General features: G+C 44.6%; 1 protein-coding gene and 1 long non-coding RNA gene across 2 annotated transcripts; one reads left to right on the top strand and one right to left on the bottom strand.

Annotated features, from left to right (window-relative positions):
- Nucleotides 1–2,703: 2,703 nt before the first annotated feature.
- On the top strand, nt 2,704–7,945 carry LOC119452292 (uncharacterized). Its single transcript, XR_005191852.2, has 3 exons — nt 2,704–3,068; nt 6,132–6,252; nt 7,735–7,945. It is a non-coding gene; the product is annotated as an uncharacterized LOC119452292 (long non-coding RNA).
- Nucleotides 7,946–16,855: 8,910 nt separating this feature from the next.
- On the bottom strand, nt 16,856–20,225 carry LOC119452291 (uncharacterized). Its single transcript, XM_037714527.2, has 2 exons — nt 19,887–20,225; nt 16,856–17,206 (listed from the first exon to the last, which is right to left on the bottom strand). Exons 1-2 carry the CDS (start codon nt 20,146–20,148, stop codon nt 16,917–16,919), a joined length of 552 nt encoding a protein of 183 aa, XP_037570455.1. The 5' UTR covers nt 20,149–20,225; the 3' UTR covers nt 16,856–16,916.
- Between the last annotated feature and the right edge of the window lie 419 nt (nt 20,226–20,644).

The following is a 20,644-nucleotide window of genomic DNA, read 5'->3' as shown; positions in this document are numbered from 1 at the left end:
AATGCAGATCGCTGTCCTGAGCCGATTCAGCGGAGCGTTTCACTTGCTTGTTTTTGCAGCCAAAATGACTCCGCATTTGTGGAGACCCTCCAACTTCAACAGAGGGTGATGGCGCATGCGCGTCGATAGTATGAGAACAAGATGGCGTCAACGGTGGCGCCGGTGGCGGTAAGGCGCCGCGAGTGTCCGCATAGTTGATGTAGCAATGAAAAGCTATCTCGGCGGCAAATGACAGGATTAGGTTACACGCCATATCTCGTCAGTGCTATCGACATGCGTAAAATCTCCTTAGTAATGCTAACATTGTTCAGCGCCAGTATGTTCATAACAGTTCGTCGTTCTGAACGTAATGAATTGCTTTAATTTATCATGACTGGTGTGAGCAGCAGACGTTTGAAAATGCTCGACTTCCTCCTACACATATTTTTACAACGCACCCGTTGCTATAACGGTCGCTTTGCGTTCTTTTTATACTCTGAAGTTTGCATTCTGCAGAAGGAAGAAACTTGGGCAATTTGTCGTATGTTCATACTTTTCAAATGTCATACAACTCGAACTGTGAGCGGCGTAACGAGCAGCATTATTGTATGGTAGTAGAACGGCTCTCATCAACCATCGTTTTTCTGAACCGGAACGTGCGCTGCAGGCTGCAAGGCGGTATATTTATATAGGATTGCTTTGTTAAGAGATTATATTTATGTACACTGTTACAATGTTCGATTGTTTTAAAATACATCACATGTACAATTACTCAATGTGCATTAGTTCAGTGGTTTTTGTTCTGACCATGTCTTGACCAATGACACCAATGTTGGTCTCACTTGTGGTTGTTAGTGCGTAGGGTGGAGCGAGCGAAGTGCCTTATTGCAGTCGTCAGTGAGCACTAGTGGAAAAACCCAGGCGCACTATACCTACAATTGGAGAGCGTATGTGCCAAGCGACAAGTGGTTGCCCCTTGTTTTGCCGGAGCTATAGCGGATCTGAAAGTAACATTGAACGCTATCTGGCTGTTTGATAGCAGCTGTGCATTCCAATTGCAGTCATACGCCACCGTAGGGGATGTCCTATACTGAATTGCCTACTTGATTGATCCACGAAAACGGTCAAAAACTCATCAGGGAAACGAGGTATAAATGCGACGAGAAGTCTTTGCGTTAAAAACACCTCCAACGAAAACGATGGTCCTAGAAAATATGTTACCTTCAACTTTCTTACTTGAACCTAACATATTTGATTAGCCCTTGTCTTAGGCGGTGTTTTTAGCGAAGTTTTCATTGCGAGATTTCTCTCGTGTGCGAAGCCTGCTCCTTCATTAAGGAATTATGTCAACGTAAATTGTTATGTTGATGTTCTTAGTAGAATTAGTTAAATGTTCATGCATGCCTAACAAAATATAGTGGACCTTATGCTTGCCAGAACTGCAGGAGGGCGAAGCCTTGGGCTGGTATTACAGTGCACCAATGCACAGTGCATTAATGCCCATATTATCAGTTTCTTCACCATCTTCACTACACAAATAAGGGAAGATATCGGGTGGATTAGTTCGGTAAACTTCAGCAGTGGTTGGCTGTAAAAGCAGATAAACCATGTCGACAATCCCAGAAAGGCCTATAATATAGACGTTTTGGTCGATCTATCTTCTCGGTAAAAGTATACATTGCAGTACCGGTACATACAGTTTTTTTTTCGTATTTTACAAATCGTCACACGCCAGGCAAACATCATTTTTTTCTGATGCTTGTTTTCTCTCTTGGAAAATTCCTATGGATTTTTCACATTTATAACTTCTTTTTTTGTACAGGTACGTGTGAGAAACTGACACTATCGGTTTGTCACATTCGTTGGACATATAGGGTTCTCTGATTGCACATTGTAATGGTAATTTCTTAGAAGGGATTTACTTCAAAACTGGATATATGAACTTGCCGCACTAAGCAGAACTGCATGACAAATAACCTCGTTTAAACTACTTTTACAGCGCAACCGAATAAACTGGTGGAATTGGCTTTATGAAAAATCACATTTATGCGACGCTGTCGGAATCTCTCAATCGCTCCTCTTGCTTTAGAGCGTCTAACAGATGGAGAAATGTTTCAGAGTATATTCAGTAGATATTTTATCCCATGAACAAATGCAACTGAGACCACCTCGAAAAAAAAAATCAAACAACCAAGAAGGCTCAGTAAAGCGCACTGCACATTGACAGCTTTTTTTTTTTTGAGTACTACGATGATAAAATATTGCATTTAAGGCTCCCAAAGCAATAATGCAGGTTATTTAACTATGTTTACATTTGGTGTACTGGCGAATTTCCAATATCCCTTTCTGTGGAGCCTACAAATATGCACGATTAGCGAGGTCACCCAGGAATAAGGAATTTGCGGCAGCTTGTGTATGGGCGCCTGAAAAGGCATCATAATTGCTAAGGTGACCGCCAGAAGGATTTCTCTCGCTTCTTCAAGCCACATTGATACTAATTCAGTAAAAGTTGTTCCGTCGCAATACGAGGCATCCGTTGCCGAAAACGCGTGTTTCCAATCACTCGATGTTGTAAAGACTGGATAAGGACAGCTGCTTTTACGGATGATGGACGTCTCACGTTCGTTCGGCACGAGTTGGAATACGATGCTCTCGCCCTGAATTTGACTCTGCTACACCATAAATAAGGGTTTAGCCGCTTACCTCAACGTTCTTGCTAGTCCGTGCAGTGAAAAACATTGAGATTAGTGACTAGTGTGGCACCTTGCTCACAATTCCCATGGGGGCACGTTGATTGAATGTCACGCACGTAGCAAAGCGCAACGCACTTTCTTCATGTCAACGAAAACGGGAAGAAATTGAATTCATAAGAGCTCGTGCACATTACCCTGATGCCATAGGCAGATCCGTAGCCACATGGGGAGAACCAGAGGAGCACCGACAAGTTGTCATTGATGGTTGCCGGCTTCCTACAGCGAAACCTTGCGACATGCTCCTCCCGCTAGCCATCTTGACAGTGCTCTTGGTCCAGTTCTTGGAAACATCAGAAGGATGGGTATACACGCATGTTGTTTCCCTTACTAGCGACGGTAAGTGTGAACATTTCTAGTTAACAAGAAAGTGCTTGTAGCACGTGATCAAATACCTGACCACAACTAAAAAATCAGGTCATGGGGGTGCTGAAGATGAACAAGTTAAGTTCACCCGTTTGTTTGCACTGTTTAATATTGTCCATTTCATTTCTTTGCGTATCAGCAAGGTTGAGGGTTTCATTAAAGAAAAAAAATTGTTAAATAGCAGTGCATTGCAAGTGACGCATATAAAGGTGATGACAAAGCCATTTGACTTCGTTTTGGAGGTTCATGCTGCTGACGGATGAAAGACTATTTTTCACTTTTCTAGACGAAAATTTACTCTGATGACTTGCTGAAGAGCAAAGAGTGGAGGAAAACCTGTAGTGAAATGATGAACGTGGTTCGAAAACCTTTGTGGCCAAGTATGTGGGGCCTTGCTCGTAACATTGCGAAATTCGCCGATGCCATCAGGTAACACACTAGTTGCTAATCGCTTAACAAAGTTTCCTTCAATAAAAGTTTTCAAATGGCACATTGATGCACGAAGTAAACTGAGGTTCTGGGGCATATACAGGTGTAACGAATGGTGACGTTCCCACAAAACAAAAATGCTGAATTAAAAGCTGTAAGGCTGGCTTTGGGCTTTCGTAATGCCACTACACGTTGACGATGATGATAGTGATGAGGCAGAGAATGCTTCTGGAAAATCTCTGCAATAGCTACAACCGCAAAACTATGTGCTGTCATTTGCCATGTGCTTGGAAGAGAGTCTTAGTACGGGCTCAAATCCGTCTACCACCATTGCAGTTTATTAAAATAATAAAGCGTTCAGCAATACCAAGTAAGTTGTTGACTACTTAAAAGCTCCATACCCCCTTTTCAGTTGAGACAGGTATTTTAGGCGAAAAGAAAAGAAGTTAAGTAATAAGTACTCTGTTTTTGTATTTTCAAGTGGAACGGCGATGTCCATGAAGTTGTTGCGACCGAACACGAAATTTGTAGTTTTTCTCTATTTGTATTCTTTTCTTCGCTATATAGATGACTAAGTTAGAATGGTTGAGTCTTTTTACATCATAATATATGAACAATCCTACTCCAGACGCTGCTTAAATGTAGGAAATTGCAGAAAGCTGCGCCTAGTATCACAACGTAGAATTGTCACCAGTATTTTTCGTTTTTCACATTCCCCCAGGCACTCAAACCTGGACTTATGATAATGCTGAGGGCAGGGTATTTTTAGTGAAATAAAATAATTTTATTCGGCAACAAAGTTACAAGGTTGACCAGGCGGAAAAGGAGGAAGTTGCACTTTGAGGGGAACCTGAAAATCACATAAACAGAGCAGCTTCATTGCGGTTGACCGAAACCAGGGGCGGTATTCTGTAAGAGTCTACCTAGTGGACTGTCCATTTCGGCTGTAGCTCATTGGCTGCTGCTTGACGTGCACGAAGGTGCCAGCCAGTCTCCTTCCTGCACGTCAAACAGCAGCCAATAAGCGACAGCCGAAATGGACAGTCCACTAGGTAGACTTTACACAATACCGCCCCTGGCGTTTTACATAAAGAAAGAAACAAAGAATGCCGCACTGAAAGGCACGAGAATCATGACATGGTTAGATAAAAAATTAATGTGTAAAGATGTGGCACAACGTTTTAAAACAGGTATGATAGGGATGAAGCAAAAAATAACCAACGCGAACTTGTCACCGCCAACTTTACCAAAATGCCACCGCCAACCATCACACAGCTATTTCGCGTAGCTATTTTAAAGGCAGGATAGGTACTTTGATTCGGTTTCTCTGTACAATTGCTCTAGGCAGTGTCGGTAAATAAATTTTAACATTTAGTTGCCATAGCTAGTTCAGCTCCTGTGGGCGTTCCAAGGTTCTGGCTGACGTATGTTCCAAGGTATACATAATATGAGTATTTTATTATTGCCATGCTTCCATGAAATGTATGACGCTAATGAATTGAGTCAAAGAATATCCTCCACCATGCAACATGTGACATATGCCTGCTCTGGTACACCCTGAGGCGGTAACGCAGTAGATATGGCCACCAGTGTTCATAAACCAGTGGTTATGGCGTTTCCCTGCCGCGTTGTAGGAGGGGGGTTCGATCAGGGCGCGACAACAGCAGTTCGATAAGGGTGGAATGATAAAACGCTCGCTTACCATGCATTGGGGGCTCGCTAGAGTACCCCAGGTGTCCAAAATTATTCAGGAGCCCTTTACTATAGCGTGCGTCACAATGAGATAATTGTTTTGGCAGGTTAAATATAATGCATTTTGAAGAATGATACCCCATCAATTTTCCCATAAGACTAGGCTGGTAGCGGGCATGCTGCCACCTGAGCGAATGCCGAGCGGCTAATGTTAAGAAAAATGTTTTTTTTTTACAACAAGACACAACGGTAAAAAAATGGCACGACATCCTTGAGTTTCGCGTTCAGACATTTACAGTAAAAATTTTGCACTCTTCGGGATGCCTGCAATAGTCGCATGGCTAACACCTTTAAAGCGTGTATCCGTATCGTGGGGGTGGGGGTCTCGAAATTACATGCTAAAGTGAGGAAGGTATTGTACCCCACAGCAAGATGAAACTACACCTCTGGTGATAAAAACCATAGTATATATGTATGTATGAGTTCTTACCACAAGATCCGCACTGGAATATCTGGCACGGAAGTTTGGTAGCCACATGCAGCTGTCAAAGTTTATTTAACTCAGACTTTGTACCGTCTGTCACAGCTATCAACCCGTTTAATGTCACAATACGTTGCCAAAAAGGAAAACTTCGTTTGCTAATGCCCCATCAGAAAGGCAATCTTACCGTCTTACCCCATAAGAGACAGGGTATTGTCTGCATTAGGCACGAAGGACTTTGTGTATACCCATGTAAGGGTGCTAAAATATTTAGTTGTACCTCATTACCATACCGGCACAAAGATGGCGCAAGGGTTTTTTTGTTCCTTCGGTGAAAGTTTATTAGCAGTTACCTTTATGGTCTCGTTGAGTAATGATGCTCTATGTGAAACGAGAAATAGATCGCGATTTTTTTCTTTCTTTTGCACGCGAAGGAAGGTGCATTTTCAATGGCAGACGACTTGACAAGGACATAGAGTACAGCTTTCATTCTCCTTGCGAACGCTGGGAATGTTCGTACCATGACATCAATCATGGCTTCTTACAACAAGAAACGTAAGCTTTCGAACTTCTATAATTACCTGCCAGTCATGTTTTTGAACATAACTTAAGTTATTAGCGACATCAAAACTTAAGGGGGATATTTTCGAGAATCGCAGGCCATGTTTGCTATGATGAACCGCGATATATGCATTGGTGTTTCATTAACCTGACTTTGTAAACGAGGTGCTCTGTAACGTGCTCCTAAAGTGTGTTCATATATTTTTTAGAGTGGCGAGTTCTCGGCCGTCCTAGCCATTGCACGTTGCCTTTCGCACAAATGAAGGCAACGAATTTCTCCATGAAAATCTATGCCGTGGCGGCAAGACACTGCAAACCTGTGCTTCGATGCGTTCTGTATACGTGCCCAGTCATGCTCAGTCATGATTGAAAATTATATGCTGCTATTTGTTTTTTGGAAAGGGAACGGCTCCTGTAGCGTAACTGTTTATGTTGGGCACAATGGTTCCGCTTAGGAATGGCGTATTTGAAAGAACGGCAATGCCGAAGAATAAGTTTGAAATAATTTTAAGGCGCAATCCACCAACCCTTTCATCCTTTAAGCTGACATTGGCCATGACACCAAACTTACTACTGATTAGGTAAAGGATGTTTTTATTTCAATATTAAGTAGCTGTCACCTTTCGATGCCACCTACTCTGCTTTGTCGTTGTTTACAGAAACCTACCAGAGAGTGTTTTAATGAAATGCTCGTTGCATTCATCATGTGGGTGCTTTACTGTATAGAAAGTGTTGCTTGCTTGTATAAATATATCATGATGGATGATAATATACAGGGTGTTCCAACTATGATGCCCAAAGATTTAAATATATGCAAATGCTACGTAGCTGGACAGAACCACGGTAATGTTGCTTGCAGTCGCTTGTAGATACACAGATTATTTTTACATTCCGCCAAATTACCTAATTAGTCTTAATTAACAAATCATCTTCTCAAACATTATAATTGCATGGAAAGTGTAAATGAGAAAATTGTAGAGCTACATGAAAAACACCCGATACAGCTTTTTGTTGCTCAATACGTGGTACATTAAAATGTTTTTCCGAGCGTGAAAGACGCCTTCGAATACACACAATATTGGCGCGCGACTGGTCGCTCGAGGCACTTTGTGTGTATTCGTGGCTTCTTTCACGCTCGGGAAAACACTTTAATGTAGCACGTATTGAGCAAGAGAAAGCTGTATCGGGAGTTTTTCATGTTGCTCTACAATTTTCTCATTGACACTTATCATCTAACTATAATACATCAGAAGTTGATTAATTAATTAAGACTAATTGTGTAGTTAGGCGGAATGAAAAAAAATAAGTTGAGTATCTCCAAGCGACTGAAGACAACATTACCTTGGCTCTGTCCAGCTACGTGGTGTTTGCATATTTTTACATCTTGGTGCATGACAGTTCGGACAGCCTGTACGTACACGGTTAATGTGATACATTCTTCGAGGTGACCGCTGCTAAGTCGTCTCTCATTTACAGCTGCCAAGTAGAACGGCCGAAGCCATATCCCTGCCGACTAAGAAAGGGTAAGGGTCGATACCCGAGGTGTTGCCCACGTAATGTCTGCGATGGATCGCCTGAGAATGACAGCGCATATGACTGAAAGAATCAACCACGGGCCTTTCGTATAAGCCCCACCTTTACTGACAGAGTGACACGGCCGGGAAGAAAAATAAAGACTAAAAACTAAAATGAAGCGTAGTGTGTCTGAGAATACAAAACAAAGAAAAAAATAAAGCTTAATAAAACTTGTTGTTGGGCTAGTTGGTACATGATTCATACCATGTGGCATGGCAATGTGACATGTGGTAGGGTTTACATCGGCCAAACGGGACGATGTGTTAACGACAGAGCAAGAGAGCACGCACTTTCTATTAAGGATAACCTTCCGACATATTTATCTACAAAGCATGTAAATGTAACGCAAGATTTAAGGAGATTAGCATTCTGGGTAGAAGCAACGAGGTGATGGCACGAGAAATGCTCGAGGCTTATTACATAAAAAGAAAAAAAAAAGATATCTGCATTAGCGATACGTCAGTAGTGTTGCGCGGCGCCCAGTTTGAATTTTTTAGATGCTTTTTAAACTAGCACATGTTTCTTATTGACTCATCTAAGGGGGTGTGATACGTGGAACCTTGCCGCGCATGTGTTAGCTTAGCTATATATTGCGATGTTTTCTCGGAATGAAGTTAGTTGCGAGTGACGCTATTTCCTTTCGCCTGTCTTTTTTTCCTTGGTGTGTTGCGTCTTTTCGTTGTATGAAGAAAATAAAGGTCCGCTCGCGTATCGTTCAAAAGCGGCTGTGGACTTCAGTCGGGAACGATACAAGTAACGCACAGAAAACACAGGGAAGAGCAGCAAGTGCAGGCCTGGTTGTTTATGAGGCGACAAAGTGTCCGTAACAATTTCTGAGCACGTTGGCGCAAAGATTGAGAACTGTAAGTTATTGTGCTGAGCTGCCTAAAAGTTTGTCTTCCAAATGGAGGAGATTAAGCATCAACCGATCTTATATATCCTTTTTTTTAATAAACGGCACGCAAGCACTTACTGAAAATTCTTACCGTCCAGAGGGATCTGGTATATAACAAGGATGGGCACTTGTAGGTTGTTATGCTACACCGCTGCAAAACGTTCAATGAGCTTTGAAAAAGAAAACATCCGTGTGCGGGCTTATGCTTGCTAGCCGTAAGGCTCCTTCCTACGGAGTGCACGTTCTCTTTGGCACGCAATGATTCATTTCTTACGCCTGTCTTATGCGTAAACTGCACGAACGTTGTCGATTGCGAGACGCGAAACAAAGCGAAAAAAAATCGGCAGAACCCATCTCACGGTGACAGTTGGCGGTAATCTGCTTAGCTTTGAATCGATTCAACGACAAAACGTGTTGCCACCGTCGAAACGAGTTAGGTATGAGGTGTATACCGAAGCGGTACTCCTTTCTCACGCAACTCAAAGGACGCTCAGCGCCATCTAGAAGCGCCACCGCGAAGCCGGCTCTCGGTCTTTGAAAGGAATGGCGCGTTGCGGTGCATTAACGCTGAGAAACGCGTCATGATGTAACCTAGCTCCTCTCTCGCGCTTCTTTCTGGACACGCAACGCCATCTGGTGGCACTGCCGAGAAGTGCGGGCGTGGCCTCCGAGACTAGAAGCGTGGCGCGTTGGTGCTTGCGAACGCAGAGAATCGTTCCCTCGCCGGCCGCACACCTAGTCGCACATGTTCAGTGACTCGAGTTGGCAAAATGTTAATTGAAGAGCGGCACATCCAATGTGCATTCATGGCGAAGATAGCTAAAGCGTTGGCGGGAAAGACGTTCACTGAAGAGCGGTGCTTATGCAGCGCATTTGTGGCACAGCCTCTTTGCTGTCCTTGAGGAAATTTAAGAGGATCTTGGAATGGCGTAAGTATTGTCACGTAGTAGTGACGATGAAGCAAACAGTCGCGAAACTGTGAATGACGATACTGATTCTTTATTGGGCGAACTTGTGCCCGCTAAAGCCCCTATATTTATAAAAGTAGCGCCATCCACTTCCCTCCTCCTCTGTTCCACTATCGCGCTCGGCGCGACCAGCGCGATCGAGGCGCGATATCGACAGTGGCGCCGCCTGCGTCGGGCCTGCCGTGGCAGACGACAGCTAACGCGCTACCAGAGGAAATCCGAGGAAAACTTCGATCGCGCCCTGCGGAGACGTTTTTGAGGCGCGATTTTGCTTCGTCAGTCAGTAACTGGTCTTAATAATGCCGTTTTGGAAGTAGCAACGCGACGATGCGAGACGGCACAAATATCAAGTGTGCAGCAAGCGTTTGCGCACGCCGGATGGTAAACAAAAAAAGCCTTTTGCCCTCGCCTTGTCGGTTGCGGCAACTTAAGGCGCAGCAGCATGCCATCACAACGAAGTTCTTGTCCCCAACACGTTTGATCCGTTTGTGCGTACAGCACTTTCGTCGCACAGGCCCGAGAATGGCAGTCGGAGCGCGCTGGAAAGAAAAAAAATATACAAAAGCACGACGCGAACTTCCACGTGACACGGATTGGCCAATGGGGGAGCGGAGGAGGCTGGGGCGACAGGAGGCGGCTAAGAGAGGGCGAGGAGGAAGCGCCGGGGTGAGCGCGGTGGCGGCAAGATCTAAGAATGGCGCTACTTTTATAAATATAGGGGCTTTAGTGCCCGCAAAAGCAAGTTACACTCGAATTGCACAACGATAGCGGCGAACACAGTCGGCGATCGTCGAAATCGGATCGGCGGCGAAACGCATCGGCTTTTATACATGAGTCATCGAAGGTTCCAGACTGTTCCCCGGTGCCTGCGTGTCTTCCAGAAAGTTCTAGACAAGTCGTGTCGGTCCCACAATCAGATTACGTAAGCGTCGGTGACAACAGACAACGGATAGAAGCATCGATAACGTTCGAGGAACTTCCCATACATGCAGGCGCGTCCTGTGCCTAGCGATAACGTTTAACATTTGTTAACCGATGAAAAGCGGTCACCGGTGAAAGATAAACATGTACACGTGTCAGTATTCTTAGGGTGTTTCACGCACTTCTGGTGGCTGGGTTTCCTTGTATGTCTGTAGCCGTTTTGCCGCCTACCTGGGTAACTGGGTAGTGCATGGTCGAATGGGTAGCGCACCGGGCTGTTGTGCAGAGAAAACTCTTGAAAAACAACCGTCGCAACAACTTGGGTCCGTGAGGATGTAGCAATATGTATACAGTATATCTGCTGCTCTTCATCGAGCCGCTTTCATGTCGACATAGGTCACTACAGCGGCGGGAGTGGGTAGGTGCCATTGTTCAATGCATCTCTGACGCCGTCTTGGAGCACAGGTATGTGCCACTTGGTTTGTGCTGGTCTTCAATGAACCTTTTGATGGCATCGTGGGTCATAGAGTGTGTGCTGGTGGGTGCGTGGCCCTATTCAACGAACGTCTTTGGTGACCTGACATCAGAGGATGAGGTCAGGGCGCGTACACAGGAACGAGTACGAACAGTTAGCAGGCTCTCTCATTATGCGCCAGACATTTCAGTTGTTTATGCTGAGAGGCTATTTGCAAACTTGCCACCATATAATGAACACTTCGGAAAGGCGCACACATCTTGCATTTTGCCGATCCTCTGCAATCTATTGGATATCACGAAGTGCACTGTCTCGAGATTTTAGGTGGCCGTTGGCTGGAGTACGTGGCTTCACAAAGCGAGTTCTATAGCTTAACGGCGAAACAGAAATATAATTATATACCAACAAATATACGTTTAGAGGCCTCTCAGTGCGTTCGTACGTAATATGTTCAGCGTTGTTCAGAGCTACGCTAGCTGACTATCTACTACTACTTTCCCCACTTTGTTGATCAAGTTGCAGCGCCACTTATCACACTGCTCGCATCACATCACGCAAAGCCTGATCTTGCAGCACTGGGGAACACATATTAGGCACTTGGTTAACTCCACATAACCTAAACGTATACATTTGCTAGGTTGGCTTCGATACCGAAAAATTACAATTTAAGCGCGGGAAAGAAAGCCAAAGTCACTTTTCAGTTTGGATAGTTTAACAAACCATTTAATAAACTTAATGATATATTGTAGCACGAAAGGACACCCATTAAGTAAGCAGAGACACACGTCAAAACGACCGAAGGCTGGCCGTCTAGAGTGCCCGCGATCGACCGTCAAGCTCGGCTTGGCGGTCCCTACGTGGGACTAGACGGGTGGCGGAGGGTCTCCCCTGCGTCTTCTCTGGACCTAAATAAGTTATTTTACTCACTCACTCACTCACACACGTCAAAGGCTCTAAATTACTTAATAATTTATCATTGCAAGAACAATTTTTATGCTTTACTTTTTCGTTGTTTGTCGTTCCAATTTACTCCCCACAGCTAGATATAAATCTAAACAAATCATTTTTTAATGTGGATGGGAGTGAGGACTTTGTCGAATTAACAGACTCAATATTTACGTGTAAGAGGTTCTCCTATCAAATTGCTGTCTTTTGCTGAGTCTGTAGCACAATAATGTTTTGAGTTATCTGCTGCATAATTAACGCTTTCCTCTAATGCGCTATCTGGAATTTATGCCAGAAATTGTGAATGATAGCGAGAGGGCTGGGCATCTCAAAGCTGGACTGAGGATATGGCAGACGCCCTTTTTCAGGAGTCTGAATTAACTTCACCTACCTGAGGTTCTTCAACGTGCGCGCGGCTCTGATTCTTACATTTCCTCTCTATCACAATGTCGCCTCCGTCTTGTCGAGAATCAAACCCAATATATATCCTGCTCAGCACCAGAAACTTATGACTGTATGACTACTACGGTGGGTGACGTGGAAAGACTCCGATAACAATTACTTACTCACGCACTGTGGGTGCTTGTGCCTCATAATTTTTTGCATTGTTTCGTAGCTGGTCCAACATGTTTGGTAGCTATAGTCCGACAGCTCTTAGCCTGTCCTGTACGTTCAATGGCGGGGTCAATTCTGCGCAGTCAGCTCGAAAGCTACGTCCAGTAACTTTCTTGAAACGTTGCCATCACACGTTCAAATGTTCCGCTATAAAGTCACGGAGAGTCCTTCAAAGAAATAATCGCGTATAAAAGAATACACAACAAATACATAGCCTGTTTGCTGAGTTTGTTAGAACATTGCGTGTAAAAGACTACGCATCATTTAAAAAAATATATAAAAAAAAGCTCTAGAGACCCACGTGGTGTGGTAATTGGTTTCGTAGACGATTTTTAAAAATGTTTTCGTGAGAGTTGGGTAACCGGTTGGCACAAAATGCTATTTTTATAGACGAGCTTGATGTGACGTCGGTAAAGACATGTGATTTATGACGTCAGTAGCTTGCAGGCACGTCATTGAAATGAAGAAGCAACGCTTGGGATTTTTCTTCGAGCAACTTCAATTCATGGCTGCGGTAATCTGCTGTTTAGATTTCTAACCCGAAAGTGTTTTAAGCCGGGGTCCCTGATCAACTTACTGTAATCAAGTTGACGTGCGCGGCGAACACGTAAAATATGAATTCTTGACAGGGATCGTGCCGCCATCTGGGAGCGGTGAAGCGGAAGTATTGCATCATGACACTAATGAGCGACGACAGTGAGCGCTTTGGCAGTCTCAGTGCATGCAGCGGAGGCTCCAGCGCAGGATTCTGCTCAGGTGACGAAGAAGTTTCAGCACATGAGGCTCTATTCTGGACACGCATGGCGGCTGCACGGCCGCCATTATCCGCCATCTTGGCTGTCTCATTGGCTGTTCAGAGGTCACGTGTTTTGAAATTTGTGCCGGGAAACGGAAATTTTGCAAAATGCAATTTTGCGTTCTCGTCAGAATGACGAAACGTGACGTGGAGCTGCAAGTTTTATCGACTAATACTTTTTTGTGGCCCTTGGCACCTATATTGCGACTTTAGCGCTTTAAAAAGAAAGTGGACGGTAGCGTGCAGAAGCCCGTGCAGTGCACCTACAATTTCGCGAATATGTGGTGGCGTTCCAAGATAGCCAGCAAGTCAACTTGTTAATTGGCTGAAGGAATATCCCGCGAGGAGCGTCACAGGAAGGGCTGTTTTGTAAACGTCAATTTGACGTTGCGTGACGTTGCGCTGGGCCAACATTGCAGAGATTTTCCGCCATAATTTGTGGTGTGACGAGCCGGGCGAATTATGGTAATGAGCGGCCATATGCAACGGCGGTCGAGAGGCATGCGTGTCGCCGCATTTTCCCTGTCATTTGGGGCCATGAAAATCTTTTGTTCACAACGCGTGCTCATAGCATTTGCATCGCTCTCGGGTGGTGTTGGCATTTGTGTTTTGAACCATCATTTTTATTAAAAACACGTTTATTTGAAATAATGTTGGTTGAAACTAGCAAACTTCTTTCGACTTTTTGCACTTTTCGCCACTTCGTTTGTATTGTAATTATTATTAATGTCTTTTCGCGTCATCAAAGGCTATGACAATGGCGACTTTTTAATTTATAAAAATAAATGCACGCAAGGCGGCGTCTTAAAGTTTCCTCTCGCGGTGCGAGTAAGCAGCGAAGTGAACAAGAGATGGCAGTGCCGGCGCTTGCGTCGCGCAAGCGGATACCTGTGGCGCGCGCAACGCTATCGATGATATTCGGCTGCATCTCAGCCAGACGAGTCGGGCTGAGTCACTTGCGGATCACGACATAGCGATAACGCGGCCTAGCGCGTGCGCTGATCATCACTGACAGGTCGCGTATGTTGTCTCAAGGTAGAAAGCAAGCGCGTCGGCGCCAATATACGATAACTCATTCCGTTTCCCGAGGACACGCATCCTACCTAATGAAGCAGACGACAGCCTGCGCGCATGCAGACGACGGAAGCGAGAAACAATTTTGGTGGAATAATCGTACGCTTTGAGCTAGCTGCTTTATTTTTACTGGGGAGGAAAACTGTTTTGCTTTATCAGCCACGCTATGTTCAATGACTACATTACAGTTTCTTAGGCGAAACGTCAAATTTGCGTCACGTTACGAAAGCAAATCGGGGCTATCGGCGCCATTTTGTAAGCGTCGCGCGTACGTCACGCTTCGAAGAAAATGGCGGAATGTCCAGAATAGCGGCTATGGTTTGTCTTTCGCGTCGGATTAGCCAGTGACGCCTCGTCACCTACGGAGTGCCGCTTCAAGATGCATCAGCAGTGCTTACACGCCGCATACTGCTTGGCTTGCGGTGGCGCCAACTAAGAAAACTGCTGCGCTAAGCGGCACAGAAAGGCAACGACGCGACGGGCGAATCTCGATTTGGCCCGGCGAGAGACACGCCAGCGTGAAGCAGAACACCTTCGCGCGTGCGCGGCGCACGCTGCGAACTCTGCCACTCGCATTCCTGAAGCTGAGCGCGTCGCAACTCAACTGGCTGCCCAAGGCACAACGGAGCCGGGCCAAAATGCTCGTACCTACGCCGAAGCGACTCGGCAGCAGGACCCCGCTCGCCAACAGCACGCCGCGTGCTAAGCAAACCTCCAACATGGTTGCCGACCCGAAAATCGTGCGCCTTTCTCTGCAGCGGACCGTGAGTACACGAAGCGATTTACTAACAGTCTGCTTGGCTTCGCTTGTACCGTTTGCGAACGCGTGAAGTTGATGGCGGATTTGCGCAGTGATCCGGCACGTGGAGTGCAGTGTCTCCGGGAATGCTTGCCCGTCGTCAGTCGTTCGACAACTTTCGCTTGTGTCGCAATTGTCGATGATCCTTGTGCAATGGTAGGGTGCCGCTGTGGCTACTCGCAACTTATTTATTCTCGTACAATAAACAAGCAACAACTTCTGTGAAGACGCGTTTCACTTTCATGTTCTAGAGACTCGACAATAGGCAATGGTAGACATTGGTAGCCAGCCGCCTATATGATGTTATAATCTGCAACAGGCCTATAGCGATCACCCGCATGTACAGAATTTTCTATGCATACGAAAAATCTGCGCACCGATAAAAAATATATAAATTAAGTGCTGTTACCTCAACTGGGGTCAAACATTTTGTTTTTTGAACGTCAGGCTAGTGCTACATTGGCTGGTTCCTCGAATATTACCACTTCAACAATCGCTAAGTTACATCATGTGGTCTTTTAAGACAATAGTGTTAAGATGCCACGAATAGCATAGAAAATCACCTTGAATATAATGTGAATCTGCTGGCCAAAATGCTTATTTAGGCCGAAAAGACAACCGCTGCAGTGATGAGTGAATCTGACATAAAATGAGTACAGAAATGGAAATGCATCAAGGACAGTCCAAAAAATTTGAAGGAGGCTGTATAGAAGCAGCTGCAACCAGGTAGGTGTGTACGTGCACACTAGTTACAGAAGTTAGAAGAGATTAATTATATATACAGCAGCGCATCAAAGAGAAACTCTATAATATAAATATTCCTCTTGTGCAAGCAAAAAAAAAAAGCGCGGAGTTATTTTTGAGGATTTCTTGGGCAGGTTTTTCGCAGTAGGTGGTAGCCTAATGATTAAATTCATTATAAATTTGAGGAATAGATAAACAACGCTGCTGCTAAGGCCAAACCTCCCTAATTGAGTGAGTAGTTTTGTGGCGGGTTGTATGTAGTACATACATAGGAAAGCCCAGTCGAGGATGGCTCAGAAATAAGTGATACAATGAATTAATGAAGTTTGCCCACGTAAGATAGAATCAGGTGGCGCAAGAAAGGGGAGAGACCTCGGTCCTGCAGTGAATATAAATAGGCTGCTGATGATGATGATGCCACCATTGGCGCCGCTTGTACTGCTGCTGCTGCTGTTAGTGATGATAATGACTTGCGTAAATGGCATCAAACGTCGCAAAGCTTCTTCTATTGCATTATAACCCAGCCGAGCTGGCTGTTGTGACTCGCGGGGCATAGCAGGCATACTGACTGTTAAAAAAATAAAATGAATAAATAAATGACAATAATTGTTCTTGCTATCATTACCAGTTAAGTGACACTTGAACCCCATGAAATATTCATTCGCTGCATCAACCACCCCATCGCTGGTTGGATAATTAGCGCGATTTCGCGTTTATTTTTATTCTTAGTTTGCGAATTTATCTTGCATAAGACTTCGTTAACATTTGTTCAGTTAAGCAAAGTTTGCGCGAAATCAGCAGCATCGGCAATTTTATTATGTACTGTGGATCTTGCACGTGTCAGGCTATTCTCACAGCCTCTCAAGACCACCGTAGCCAAATTGTCCGGGGCCGTAGTTCCCGGGATATGGGGAAGGGCGTGTTGTGAAACCTGGGTCATACGGTTTGCCCCAGGGGTAGTTATTCTTGCACTCCTTCTTGGTCACGCACTGTCCCCATTGATCCCTGTAGTATCCGTTTTTGCAGAAACAGCCATCCCGGCAATCATAAGTGCAAAACGGCGAACGCTTCTTCCAGCACTTGTCCTCGGCGCAGCTGCTGCTAACGCAACTCTTGTAAACCTCGTGTTTTTTCCAGCACTCTGTACCAAAAAAAAAAAAAAAAAAAAAACAAGAATTACTTCTCAACGCACAGAAACATTTCCACAAGAAAACGGAAAGGGGCGAAACAAATGGAGACTTCTCTAAATATAAAAGCAAAAGCCCGCTCTTTCGGTCATGGAAGTGTGCAAAGGCGGAGTCGATTTCTTTAAATCTTTTGTATCGTATTATGCTAAACATAGCCTAATATGACGCATGTTATAGTATGTGATAGCAGCAGGAGAATAGGAACTTCCCGAGCGAAGTTATTTTTTTGCTAACTCTCTATACACAGTGTTCCAGTAAAGTATTTTCTTTTGCTTCAAACCATATAGAAATGTAAGTAGGGTGGTTTTCTTAGCGCTGTCGGCATTTCTCGGTCGATGACATACGCCACCTAACCGCTAAGCCCTCAATTTTCTTGGCTGCCTACTCTCTTACATCGTGCACTGACCAGAACTGGCTGAAGCACTTTAAGATCTCGCATTCTGAAACACGCCCCTGAAAACCATGATGTACGCATTACGTTTTTGGCGCCAATAGTTGCTTCAAGCGTTCGTTAGCTTTCACGCCAGTGATCACTTGGCTGCTTATAGGGACATATATGAGGCACTTCAGTTAGTATTGTCACGTAGCGGTTAGGGTGAAAAATACAGCAGCAAAAATGTGAATAGCGAAACTGACTCTTTATTGGGCGAACCTGTGCCCAGAAAAACCGGCTACACTCTAAGCACAATGATAGCGGCGAACACAGTCGGAGATCGTCGAAAAATATCATCAGGGGCTCAAGCACGTCGGCTTTTATACACGATTCATCGAAGGTTGCACAGTAATCACCGGTGTCCGCGTGTTTGTGAGAAAGTACGAACTACACAATTCACCTCACGCATACATACAATCAGATTACACAAGGTTAGTTGATAACAGACAGCGGATAGAACCATCGATAACATTCCAGAAATTTCCAATACATGCAGGCGCGTCCTGCGCTGAGTGATCGCATTTGTTAGACGGTGAAACGCGGTCACCCCAGAAAGATAAGTACGCGTGTCAGCATAGTTGTATTGGGCCTCATGGTATTCATCTTTTTGTAGTACTCTAGTCAGCGTTGCTGTTTCAGAACGCGCCTACTTCTGGGAATACTGAAAAGTATAGCGTGCCGGGGGCGTCAAACACAAAAAAGATGCACATCCGGCAGACAAGCTGCAATCTGTGGGTACGAAAGTTTTAGTAAGGAAGGTAATTACCTGTTATACAAGTAAATTTCATGACTACATTTGGTTTAGAATGGGCAGATTCACACTGGTCCAAGAATGGAGTAACCCAACGTCAACATTTTAGGAAATCAAAGATGTACAATGGAATATGTATGATGCATGTATGAAATCAAATATGTACATGCCTTATGTGATGCTTTGTTGTTTAATGAGAAAACAGAAGCGGCGCTCACTGTCAGGCCTTTATTGGTCAACATTCTCTTGTATATATATAAAACCTGTCACGTCTATTGTAATATACAATATATCACTTCGAAACGCTCTTCTTTGTAGTTGTTTCCTTCAGCGAACTCTACACAAAAACCACTCTTCTACTTTCATTACCCAAATCTCCTTCCACGACACGAATCTTTTCGCCATGCCTTAGGCCGAAACGCATGCTATGGCTAACCCCGGAAGACCCCCCCGTGGTGACCACTAATTTGGACGACACACCAACGAAACCCGAAACTTGGAGTATTGTATCATGCTAGTTAACTAAGACGAGACAAATGCACGGGACGCCATGGTCCTTAACCATTTTTTATTATCTTCTTTTTCCTTCCTTCGGAGCTCGCTTCACAGGTATACCTCGTGATGACGTGGCAGGTGAAAGCGACGCCTTATATAACACGGGGCATTAGAGAAACTAAGTTTTGCTTTAAAATAAAGTTCTAGCAATCAGTCAACAGTACCCTCCTAGCAGTAACAGTCCAATTCTCGAGGTCATTGAGAAGCCACGCTACACACCGGTTGATGTTATATACTATAATACTTTAGACTCAGGGTTCTGCCTCGCCCACATCGCACATGCATGCTAGTCGAATTCATGCTTCAATAAAGATATATACTCGATCGTGGAAGTGATGGAAAGTATGCGAGCGGAATTTGAGCGAGAAGAAAAAAACATATGTACCTTACGAAAGTTTGTCCCCTTGCTTCAGACCGGACAAAACATTTTTAATTTGCCTTTGATTTTTTATTAGTGCAGCGGAAAATAATACCGGGGACTCTAAACACGCACGCGCGTATGAGAGTACGCAGCTGCCACGCAATGAAATACACTATTCCACAGTTTGACTCATTGCCATAAAGGCAAAGCGACTTGTTAAAGTGAACTTATTTTATATCACGCCACGCAAGTAGTGCGAACTCTGATTTAACATGGCAAACGCCTTTTCAAACTGAAGGTATGGGGCACAATGACAGCTAAATTACGGAAACCGTCCCGTGAAACACGCAACGCAGTGCCTTTAGAAGCAGTACATTCATCACGTGAAATTATTTATTCACCTGCGGCGTCAGTTGAACCAGATCACACATACGGTATTCTGTAGGGCATTTGCCTTAGCAGTCAGGCAGCATCTGACAAACGCATAATAATAGTCTAACGGAACGCTATTCAAGAAAAAATTCTTCAGCATACTCCTCCTAGATGGCCAAGGACTTGGCCAGGAATCTCCGGGCCAGGAATCTCCGGGCCACGATCCCGGCCACGATCCCGGCCACGATCCCGGCCATGATCCCGGCCACGCTCCCGGCGATGGTCTCGGCGATGCTCCCGACCACGTCAAGCCGGGATCCTGTTTCATGGCTGGTGAAGGTGCTGGTAAATGAGCGTTCACCTGCAGAAGCAGTGTGAAAACGGAGAGGACCACAAGAAAACTCATAGCGGTCATCTTTGCCATATAAAAATTATTTTTTGTGTGGAAGAGCTAGGCTCTTATATACAAAATATAAACAATTGCCGACGCTCAGCTACGATTGTTCAACCTAGTTCAAATATACGACAATTTGCGTACCACTTGTCGCATTAAGAACGAATATGTACATATTGTAGAGAGCGATACAAGAGGAAAAAGCGTTTAATAAAGAAAGCAAGAAAAAATAAATCTACGTACTTCTACGCACTTAAGACGTCAATTGTCATTGTAAAGAAAAAGACATGTTGCTGGTACAAAGAAAATTGTTGGGCAGAACGAAGTTCCATGCGTCAGTTTGGCGTGTTAAAAATGAAAAGGGCTGAGAAAGACGCACGTTCAACACCGACGATTGCATATTTATTAGGTTTTCGACTAAGGGCTATATTTGTGGAACATTTTTCCGCTACATAATGCAGTGGCTTCGCGAATATTACATTGTGTGCATGCGACAGAACCTGGCTACAACGTCACCGTTTTGTGC

The sequence above is a fragment of the Dermacentor silvarum genome, chromosome 5 (assembly GCF_013339745.2).
Source record: "Dermacentor silvarum isolate Dsil-2018 chromosome 5, BIME_Dsil_1.4, whole genome shotgun sequence".
In the NCBI taxonomy this organism is placed as follows: domain Eukaryota; kingdom Metazoa; phylum Arthropoda; class Arachnida; order Ixodida; family Ixodidae; genus Dermacentor; species Dermacentor silvarum.
Note: the sequence above shows the minus strand (reverse complement) of the source record. Positions and strands in the feature narration are given on the sequence as shown.

Bases quoted from the DNA above. Each gene is read 5' to 3' on its own strand.
- LOC119452291 (XM_037714527.2), bottom strand. From the start codon at position 20,148: ATGGCAAAGATGACCGCTATGAGTTTTCTTGTGGTCCTCTCCGTTTTC. The intron at 17,207-19,886 runs GTATGCTGAAGA...TTTTTGGTACAG, and splicing joins TCCTTGGCCATCTAGGAGGA to AGTGCTGGAAAAAACACGAG.